Consider the following 10,382-nt stretch of genomic DNA (forward strand, 5'->3'; position numbering starts at 1 on the left):
AGCCCAGGATTGAAGTAGAGTAGCTAAAGAAGTACAAAATCTGGGGGAGCCCCCTCCCCAGGGCTGGGGCCCAACCTTGTGGGAGAAGGGAGCATGCAACCCAAAGGATGGAGAAGTTGCTGGGTTGCCCTGGACCAGAGCTGGTTCATGGTCTGGGCGGTGGCCAGCAGGCAGGGAAATGCAGGCTGAGACCAGCAAGCAGGAGGGCCCTCTCCCCTCCCAGGGGATAGGCTGGAGCACCTACAGGACTCACTTGGAGCCCACTGGTGGGGGTGCCAGCATCCCCTGTATTCAGTGTGGTGAGTGGCTGTGGACATCCCTTCCTGGTGCCACCATTAGCCATACAGCAGGAGAAAGAAGAAGGATCAAATGGAAGCACCCTGGAACCAGGAAGGAAGCCCCTTCATCCTCAGCCTCCTACCAACAGAGCTTAACTCAGGGCAGGAGCAAAGGAGGAATGCCCACTGGCCCAGCTCCGTCACTGCCGAGCTGGCAGTGGGGACAGGTGCTGGGTTACAGAGGCAGTCCACCCACAGCTGGCACTGGAATCACTTAGCTATCTTAATTATGTTACTTTTTTCTGCATTTTAACTTCCAACTACTTTACATTTGAAGTAGGTTTTGGAAAAACAACATGTAGCTGTATCGTGACTTTTAATCCACCCTGGCCATCTTTGTCTTGTACTTTGCATATTTAGTCCACTTATATTTGCATATTTAGTCCACTTATATTTGCATATTTAGTCCACTTATATTCTGACAGAATATTTAATGGTAGAGCTTGTGTCAGTTTCCTAGAGTTTCTGTAACAAAGTGCCACAAACTCTGCAGCATAAACAGAGAAATTCCATTCTCTCCCAGTTCTAGAAGCCAGAAATCTGAGGTCAGGTGAGACCGGGAGGTGAAAGTGAAAGTTTGCTCAGTCGTGTCCGACTCTCTGCAACCCCACAGACTACACAGTCCATGGAATTCCCCAGGCCAGAATACTGGAGTGGATAGCCTTTCCCTTCTCCAGAGGATCTTCCCAACCCAGGGCTTGAACCCAGGTCTCCCGCATTGTGGGCGAATTCTTTACCCGCTGAGCCACCAGGGAAGCCCAAGAATACTGGCGTGGGTAGCCTATCCCTTCTCCAGCAGATCTTCCTGACCTAGAAATTGAACCGGGGTCTCCTGCATTGCAGGCGGATTCCTTACCAACTGAGCTCTCAGGGAAGCCCAGATGGGGAGGTAGAAAACGCAATAAAGGGAGTTTTAATGAGAAGGTCCTCGCTGTGGGCAACTGGGACTCAGTCTTCCTGAGGACCTCTGAGAAATGGGTGCGATCACGTCAGATTGTCCCACTGCGGAGTGAGAAGCCCAAGGTATGTAGCCCCTGAGCTCCGTTCCATGCGGACTGGGCGTGTTCATTCACTGCTCATTGGCTATGACCCATGTGTATCGGGGAGGCCCAGAAGAAGTGGTGTGGGCGTGGAGGCGGGAAGCTGGCGTCCGGTCTGCGTGCAGGAGCCACGCACTCCAGCTGCAGGGTGGCCATCAGGTCAGTCCCACAGTCACCACTCACCCTGCTCCAATGCACTCAGGCTTCACAGTAAATCCACTCTGGTCAGTTCTGGAACTGAAGGTTCGGGGCGGCGCTGACCACAGTCCCTGAGACGCTGTCAAGGGGTAGTGCCCATGGCCGGCCGCCTCTCCCACCCCCACGCACGCCCCTCCACGATCCAGGAAGAACACAGCTGGACACCTGGGCAGGGTTCCGCCCTCCAGGGCACAGCGCCGAGGTGGAGGACCGGAGGGCCTGGAGGGCTTGGGTTGCCCCCCGCAGAGGGCGGGGCCGGGCAGCCCGTTCCCCGGGAGACCTGCCTGTGTCCAGGGTTCCCTCAAGGCCTGAACGAAGTCTGTCACTGTCATAAACGCTTAGATCAGGGACTCTCGGGTACCAACCCAGACCCAGGTTCCCTGGGGAACGTGCAGGAGAACAGGGAACAGGAAAAGCCCTCTCAAGATCTGGAGACACCAGCCTGCTTCCTAAGGTCAGGCTCTTAGCAAGGACCCCGCCCTTTCCCGCTCCCAGGGAGGGTGGACTTTGTGCTTAGCAGTTCCTTCCCAGATGCAGTAATTACTGGGTCCCGTCAGCACCTTCCGTGCGGCCCCTGGGGGTTATGGAGAGGCTGATTATTATTATTGAGCCAGTACTTGGGGCGGACCATCTTCAGCCATGTCCAACCTTGGGCCAACAAGGCACAAAGATGCCATTGTGTCCCCAGCACCTGCCTGTGGGGCCTGGGTCAGCATGGGTCTCAGAGCGGGTGACTCAGACCCAGGACCCACACGGTCAGGGAGGAGGGAGGCCAGGATCTTGTTAGGGGGCAGCCAGCGCTGAGGCTAACGGAGGCAGGAGCAGGGAGGCTCAGCCTGGACCCCTGAGCCTCACTCAGCCCATTTATCCAAATGGAATAGGCTGCGAGTCCTGTCCTGGAGGGACACGGGGGTCAAAGCTGATGGGAGAGGGGAAGTTCTGGGTGGTCGGGGTTCTGGAAGGATGAAAGAAGTCAGGAAGTGGCATGAGTGTGGGTCCCACTCCAGACAGGAGGACGCAAGGCAGAGCCCAGGTTCGCTGAGCCTCTTACGTGCCCAGGGGCCGGCACTCATGGGTCCTCCCACGGCTCACGGGACCCAGAGCCACAGAAGTGTGCGTTCCCCTCAGAAGGGGAGCCTCTGAGGCCCCAGAGACACATTCACTAGTTTATTCTTTTAGCCACAAACATCCAGTGACCGCCCACCACGTGGCCAGAGCCCGCACTTTGGGGAACTGCAGATGCAGCAGGGCAGACGGCTGGTGAACCCACGTGTGCAGGAACGAGGGCCCCACTGGGAGGAGAGCACGCGTTCACCTGGAAACCCAGCCCCTCCTCGGGGTCCGGAGTGAGGGGCTGAGAGGCTGGGATCCTCCTCTGGGGCCCTGGGGTCGGACACTCTCTGAAGAGGAGATATCCAGACTGACCCCAGGTCATAAACCAGGGCCCCCAGTCCCACGAGGATCCGGGGTTTGCTTCCCAGGCCTGGGACCAGCCCGGGCAGGGGTGCCAGGTGGGTGAGAAGTCGGCTCTGGGGACCCTGGGACTCCACAAATCACACCCCACACGTCCCTTCTGAAGCTCAGTCCCTTCGGAGGGCTCCCAGAGAATGCGCCTAAGATCCCAGCCCAGGGGTCTGGGAGGGGCGCGGTGGAGGAGGGGAGGAAGCCTTGCCCTTTGCTCTGGGCTGGGGCAGAGACCTGCGTGGCCCCCTCGCCCCTCACTCCCCGGCTGACTGTCCTCCGGGCGGCTCTCTCTGAGCCAGCACCCTTGGGAGGCGGACCTGGGACAGCATTGCACGTCATTTACTCTGGGGCACCTGCTCCCCAGACTCTGGCGCTGAGCACACACACGCCCCCCTGACGGGGACTGGGCCGGGGTGCTGGGTGGGTGGGGCGGGGTCCGTGCCAGGTGCTCCGGGTATAAACAGCCGCCTCGTGTGGAGCGGGCACAACTTCCCCCAGACCCCCAGACCCACCGGTAGCTGGGAGCTCAAAGACCCAGAGATGAAGGCCCTGCTCCTGCCCATTGCCCTCAGCCTGCTCGCCGCCCTTAGGGCCCAGGACCCCCCATCCTGCCCTCTGGAGCCCCAGCAGGTGAGCCTGGTGGAGGGGAAGGCTGTGACCCGTGGGGACCGCGTGACCAGGCCCATCTCAGGAGGAGGGCTCTGGACCCGGGCTCCCCACAGGAAGGGGTCGGGGAGCAGGGGGCTCTCTGTTTGCCTCTCAGTCAGGCCCCTGCTTGGCCCAGGACTGCCCGGGGAACAGCTCCATCTCAGGGCCCAGGGAAGCGACTCCTGGGACCCCCGATGGCATGGCTACACCCTCTGCAGAGAAGACGCATCGGGTGTGGAGCCTGCTCCCCGAAGAAGATGGGCATCCTGCCTCTGTCTAGCACCAGGAGCCCTGCACGCCGGGTTGTTCTGACCAACACCCGGGGTGCAGACGTGCTGGAGCACAGCCTGCACTGGGGGAGGCAGGTGGTGGGTGCGGACGCGAACCTGGCCTGCCCCACGCTGGAGGCTCACGGCCCCATCTTGCTCAGATCGCAGGAACTTGGTATGTGAAGGCCATGGTGACCGATGAGAACCTGCCTAAGGAGACGAGGCCCAGGAAGGTGTCCCCTGTGACGGTGACGGCTCTGGGCGGCGGGGACCTGGAACTCATATTCACCTTCCTGTACGTGTCGCCACACCCCCGGCCCCGGTCCTGCGGTCCCCTCCCCTCCCAGTAAATGCCCTTCAGGACACCTCTTCCCACCCTAGGTCGGGGTGCTTGCTAGGATGTGCGTCCCCTGGACCTCGAGGGGAAAGAGTCCTGGGCGGCAGGGGTCGACAGTGCCATCTGGGGGACGCTGGGCAAGAGGCCCACGTGCCAGGCGAGCTCAGGCGGGCCTGGGCATGATTGCGGAGCGTGGCTCCTTTGCTCCTTGTGTGTCCCAGGAAGGAGGCCCGCTGCCATGAGAAGAGAACAAGGGTGCAGCCAACCGGGGAGCCTGGCAAATACAGCTCCAGTGAGTCCCTGCCCGTCCCCGCCCCGCAAGCAGAGCCCTGGCCTCGCCCTCCCCACGGGGCCTTGCTGCCCGGGGTCCCCACCCTGACCCCACTCAGAGAGTCTGACCCCTCCCTTCCCAGGGGTCTCGTCCTGACACCAGACACCAGATGGGACAGGTCTGTCCACAGCAGGATGAAGGGACCTCCCACTTCCTCTGGGTGGTCCTGGCCGTCCTCCACAGGGAAGCAAGGTTCGGGATGGGGAAGCACGTGGGAAAGCCACTGGAGCCTGCAGGGTCCAGCCCAGCATGCGAACCCTCCAGCCTCTGACTCCACACCTCCTGTTGAGACTTTCCTAGGAGGAGGCTCCTCCCCAGGGTCGGGCCTTGGCAGCAGCATGTCCTGGGCACAGGCTCATGGGGTCCCTGGATGACAGGGAGCTGAGTACGGCTAGGGTGTCAAGAAGTCCAAATGTTCCAGAAAGTTCCTTATTGTGGTCTCCAGTATGTTCTCTAGGAACTGAGACAGTCAAGGCGCGTTTTCTCTGTCCATCCTCAGATGGCGGCAAGAAGCAAATGCACATTCTGGAACTGCCCGTTGAGGGCCACTACATCCTTTACTGCGAAGGCCAGCGCCAGGGGAAATCGGTCCATGTGGGGAAGCTCATAGGTGAGGCTCCGTCCTCCTGCCTTCGGATCCCCGTGTCTTGACCCACTCCAAGGCCTCTGCCTCTAGAAGCCAGAGGAACCGCACCGGTCACTCCTGTTTCCAGAATACAGACCATGCAGTCCGTGTGCGCCCAGCACGGTTTACAGCCCGGGCAGCCAGTCCAGGCTCCTTCTGGGACTTGACCACCCCCAGGGGTCACTGCACATGCAGAGTCCCGCTTCCTGGGGTCTCGGGCCAGGGCTTGGTCAGTGTGGGGGAGGTAGGAAGCGCTGACGGAGGAATTCCTGGGGCAGGGACCCTCACGGGGGGTGAAGGCCAGGGTTTTCTGGTCAGAGGGAGCGCAGTTCCTCTGGGAGAGAAGCCCTTCCAGGTCAGGGGTCTGACCCTGCAGGTGGCTCTGGAATCTGGCCTGGGTCCCCCTGGAGCCCCCAGGGACTTGGGTGTCCCCTGGGGCTTCCCCACCTCCTTCCCCGGACCTGTTGGCTGGGAGGGGCCCATCTCCTCTGCACCTGCTCGGCATCCACCCCAGACTGAGCCCTTCTGCCCTGCGCCCTCCCTGGGAGCTGGGACAGACCCTGCTTCTGGGTATCCCCTGAGGCCTGACTCACCAGGCGCCTGGCCTGCAGGTAGGAATCCCGACATGAACCCAGAGGCCCTGGAGGCTTTTAAGAAATTCGTCCAGCGCAAGGGCTTGTCCCCGGAGGACGTCTTCACACCTGAGCAGACAGGTGAGGGGCCGGCCCTCTGGCACCCCCAGGTCCCCTCTGCATCCTCTTCACGCCCAGGGTCCCTCCCTCCGTCCCCTCCCACCCCTCCCCAGCCCCTCTGTGGGGAGACATCAGCGCTGTGATGGGTCACAGGGAGCCCTGGGGGACCCCGCTCTGGGTCTCCGTGACCCACGTCCGGGCTGCGGGCAGTGAGGGGTCTGGGCCCCTGTGCGGGGCGTCTTCTCACTCCTGGCTTTGTCTTGGTCTCTACAGAAAGCTGCAAGCCTGAAAGTGACTAGGGTGAGTGGTCCTTGAAGCAATCGAGGGTCCCGGTTCAATGGGGTGTCAGGGTCCACCGGGCTCCCCAGGGCAGGCAGGAGGGACCCTGCGTGGCCAGGAGGTGGCGTCTCTGCTCTGAGGGCCCCTCCGGCCGGCCCCGCCCTGCAGGGTCTGTTCCTGGGCTGCACTCCACCCAGGCGCCCTCTCTGTGCTCAAGGCTCACTGTTGGGTAACTCGGGATGTCTGTGCCCGCCCGGCTGTGCACCAGGCGGAAGGTGCATTCCGCCCCCGACGCTGCAGCCCTGGGGGCAGGGAGAGCCCTGTCTGCCCCCTTCCTCCATGACCTTTCCCCTCCTCTCCAGGGCAGGGGGCACCAGGCTCCACGGCAGCCCCCGGCAGCGCCATCAGGACCCGCCATCCTGCGGGACGTGGGAGGAGCCCCTGGGACCTGGGCCTCCCCACCCCCTGCTTCCCTGCCCTGCTTTCTCGCCCAGCCCTCCCTCCTCTCTCCTGGCTTCAAATAAAAGGCTTCAGTGTCCCCAGGGGCTCTGCCTGTCTGTGGGGCCCCTCGGGGGGTGAGAGGGGAGGACAGGGAGGTGGAAGCCTTGCAGGAAGGACCAGACGACCCGCTCGTGTCCTGGGTCCCCGTGGTGTGTGTCTCTGTCCGATGGGCCTGGGGGTCCAGGGAGAGGTGGGTGCTGGCAGTTCTGCCCGAGGTCCTGGGGGGTCTCTGCAGGTCTGATGCCCACAAGCTCAGGTTTGGGTGGTCATGTGGCTGGGGGAGGGACCTGATGCCCAAAAGCACAGGTTTGGGTGGTCCCGTGGTTAGGGGGAGGGCTGTGATACCTACGAGCCCAGGTTTGGGTGGTTGTGTGGTTGGGGGGAGGGGTCTGATGCCCAGGAGCATAGGCTTTGGGTGGTCCCGTAGTTGGGGGAAGGTGTGAGGGTGGCAGGGTCAGCCCCAGCCCCAGGTGGGGACGTGTGTGAAGGTGGGGATCGCCCGGCCCCCCGGACCCCCACAAGCTGGAGGCCAAGGTGGGAGTGAAGGGGGCCAGGCTGGCCCGGGCTCACAGGACAAGGATGGCCCGACACTGGGCCCCAGACCCGGACGACTCTGCTGGTCCTCCCACCCAGGCCTGGCTGCACACAGGCGCTGCCCCTGGGCAGGGGACTGTGTCAGCAGGGACCTTCTGGCTTCTTCTGACGCTGACCCCGCAGTTTCCCCAGATCCCCCTGGGGCCTGGCAATGTGCCTCCTGACAGCCAGCTGATGGTGACCATGGTCTCCTTTCTCGTGGTGGGAGGAGGATCCCAGCCCAGCCTCCCTGGAGACTGGGGACAAGGGGTCCCTCCACACAGGGTCGGTGAGATTCCCCGAGTCCCAGGCCCCACCAGTCCCCAGTGGGGGCTACCAGCTCTCCCAGGCCCTCCTGGACACAGCAGGCCCCACGCGGAGATACCAGGTTCTGGGCACTTGGAGTGTTCCTTCCTGACAAGGAGACACTGGGCAGGGGTCCCCCTGCGGTGTGAGCCTCTCACCAGTGTGGGGGCTCCTGGGGCCCAGACCATCGCAGGCCTTGGTGGCGTATGTCCACTTTCTGTTGTGACAGCTCTCCTGGCCCCACTCTCCCTGCAACGGTGTGAGACCATCACGCCGGGAGCCCGACCGGGGGTCATGGTGAAGGCTGCCTGGTCCTCGGGCTCCTGTCTTGGGATCTGGGCCGGGCACCATCTGCCCACTTGGTGCTGACCTGTCCCTAAGCGATGGGTCCTCTCTGATCTGGCTCTTCCCTGGGAGGCAGAGAAGCAGCCAGGGGCTGGCAGGGCCAAGGCTCAGGGTCCTGATATTCGGGGGTAAGACTCGTGGTGGGGGTGCGAGGACCTGCCTGGAGACAGTCCTGCTCAGACCTGCCCAGGAGGCCTCCCTCCACCTCACCTGGAGAAACCCGGGCTGAGCTGGGGGGCCCTGTGTCCAGCTCTGGCTTCTATGGAGACTGTTTTAGGGGTCCATCTTCCTGGGGAGAGGCCGCAGGGCCCACACGGAGATACTCTTCTGTCTAAGAACCAAGCCCAGCTCTGCCCCAGCGCTGTCCGCTCCTCAACCACCCTGGGCCTGCCTGGAGGGCTCCAGCTTTGCACTGGGCCAGGGCTGCGGGGAGGATGGTCAGATCAAAATGAGCTGGGGGCAGCAGGATCTGAACAGAATCCTGTAAGCACGTGTCCCGCGGGAGGGACGAGGAGGACCTCAGGTGGCTGTGTCCCGGGGCTTGTGTCCAGCCATCAACCACTGGGCTTGTCCCCAGCTGGACCTGGCTCTGGCGTGGAGGCTGAAGAGTGGCACCCAAACAAAACCGGCCCCACGGGCTGGACTGACCCTCAAGGTCTCCCAGCCACTGCCCTTCGCCCCCGAGGCCCCCCAGGGGTGGGGAGACCCAGCCTTTCCTTCCCACCTGCATACCGCGTGCGGCGGCCAGCCTGCGTCCACTCCCGGTCACCCGCACGGCAGCACCTCATCCATGCGAGGAGCAGCCCGACCTGCACGTTTAGTTCGAAGGTGTCAGGGAGAATCCCCTGGATCTCGCTGCTCTCCTCCCTGGAAACCGGGGTCAGTGGTTGGCACATCCAAGGCCCCGCCGTCCATTCAGCAGGCAGAGAACACCCGCACCCAAGGGGCTGGCCCTGTGGGGTTTGCCCACCTCCACCCCCTCTTCTTCTTGGGTTAGCCTCCAGGGGTCCGAGCCCATAAGTAGTGGGCTGCCCAGGCCACAGTGGCCAGCAAAGAGCATGGGTCATGGCACCTTTGCTCCCCGTCAAGCTCAGACACTCCACGTGGCCCCTCTCCTGTTTCTGGGAGGCACAGCCTCCCCGCCTCACCCCCTCCACCACCTCATTCCAGAACATTTTCATCACCCTGGAAATGCTCCTCACCCTATCAGCAATCACCACCCCCATTCCTCCTCCCCCACCCCTGAATCCTGGAGACCACCACTGGAGACACCTGGATATCCCCCATGGAGATGCTATCTCCATGCATTTACCTCCTCTGTGTGTTTCTTATCAGTGAAGTCATATCATATGTGGCCTTTTGTGCGCCTCTTTCATCCAGCGTGAAGTTTCAGGCTCATCCATGTGGCAGGTGTGGCGGAACCACATTCCTTTTATGGACGAATGTACACCACTGTGGCTGGACCACATACGGCTATCCATTCTTCAGGACGGGTTGTTCGCATCGTTTGGCTGCAGGGAATAAAGCCGGAGAACAGGCTTGGCCATGGACTCAAGTCCTGGTCTGCACTTCTTTTGGGTCAGGTAAGCCACGCAGATGACACCACCCTTATGGCAGAAAGTGAAGAGGAACTCAAAAGCCTCTTGATGAAAGTGAAAGAGGAGAGTGAAAAAGTTGGCTTAAAGCTCAACATTCAGAAAATGAAGATCATGGCATCTGGTCCCATCATTTCATGGGAAATAGATGGGAAAACAGTGGAAACAGTGCCAGACTTTATTTTTGGGGGCTCCAAAATCACTGCAGATGGTGATTGCAGCCATGAAATTAAAAGACGCTTACCTCCTTGGAAGGAAAGTTATGACCAACCTAGACAGCATATTAAAAAGCAGATATTACTTTGCCAACAGAGGTCCATCTAGTCAAGGCTATGGTTTTTCCAGTGGTCATGCATGGATGTGAGAGTTGGACTGTGAAGAAAGCTGAGCACCGAAGAATTGATGCTTTTGAACTGTGGTGTTGGAGAAGACTCTTGAGAGTCCCTTGGACTGCAAGGAGATCCAACCAGTCCATTCTGAAGGAGATTAGTCCTGGGTGTTCATTGAAAGGACTGATGCTGAGGTTGAACCTCCAATACTTTGGCCACCTCATGTGAAGAGTTGACTCATTAGAAAAGACCCTGATGCTGGGAGGGATTGGGGGCAGGAGGAGAAGGGGACGACAGAGGATGAGATGGCAGGATGGCATCACCTACTCAATGCACATGAGTTTGGGTGAACTCCGGGAGTTGATGATGGACAGGGAGGCCTGTCATGCTGCGATTTATGGGGTCACAAAGAGTCGGACACGACTGAATGACTGAACTGAAGCCAGGTAAGCGCTGCAGGCTCTCAGCACACCCTCCTGGGGGTTCCTATTCCCCTTCACAAGCTTGATGTC

General features: G+C 61.0%; 1 protein-coding gene across 1 annotated transcript; it reads left to right on the forward strand.

The window, feature by feature from the left end:
• Positions 1–1,430: 1,430 nt before the first annotated feature.
• Positions 1,431–6,085, forward strand: LOC123464808 (odorant-binding protein 2b-like). The gene is made up of 8 exons (XM_045162427.1): positions 1,431–1,537; positions 3,559–3,670; positions 3,825–3,920; positions 4,119–4,252; positions 4,516–4,586; positions 5,125–5,235; positions 5,862–5,963; positions 6,021–6,085. The coding sequence occupies exons 1-8, from the start codon at positions 1,431–1,433 to the stop codon at positions 6,083–6,085; spliced, it is 798 nt and encodes a 265-aa protein (XP_045018362.1).
• Positions 6,086–10,382: the final 4,297 nt, after the last annotated feature.

The sequence above is a fragment of the Bubalus bubalis genome, chromosome 12 (genome assembly GCF_019923935.1).
Source record: "Bubalus bubalis isolate 160015118507 breed Murrah chromosome 12, NDDB_SH_1, whole genome shotgun sequence".
Classification (NCBI taxonomy): domain Eukaryota; kingdom Metazoa; phylum Chordata; class Mammalia; order Artiodactyla; family Bovidae; genus Bubalus; species Bubalus bubalis.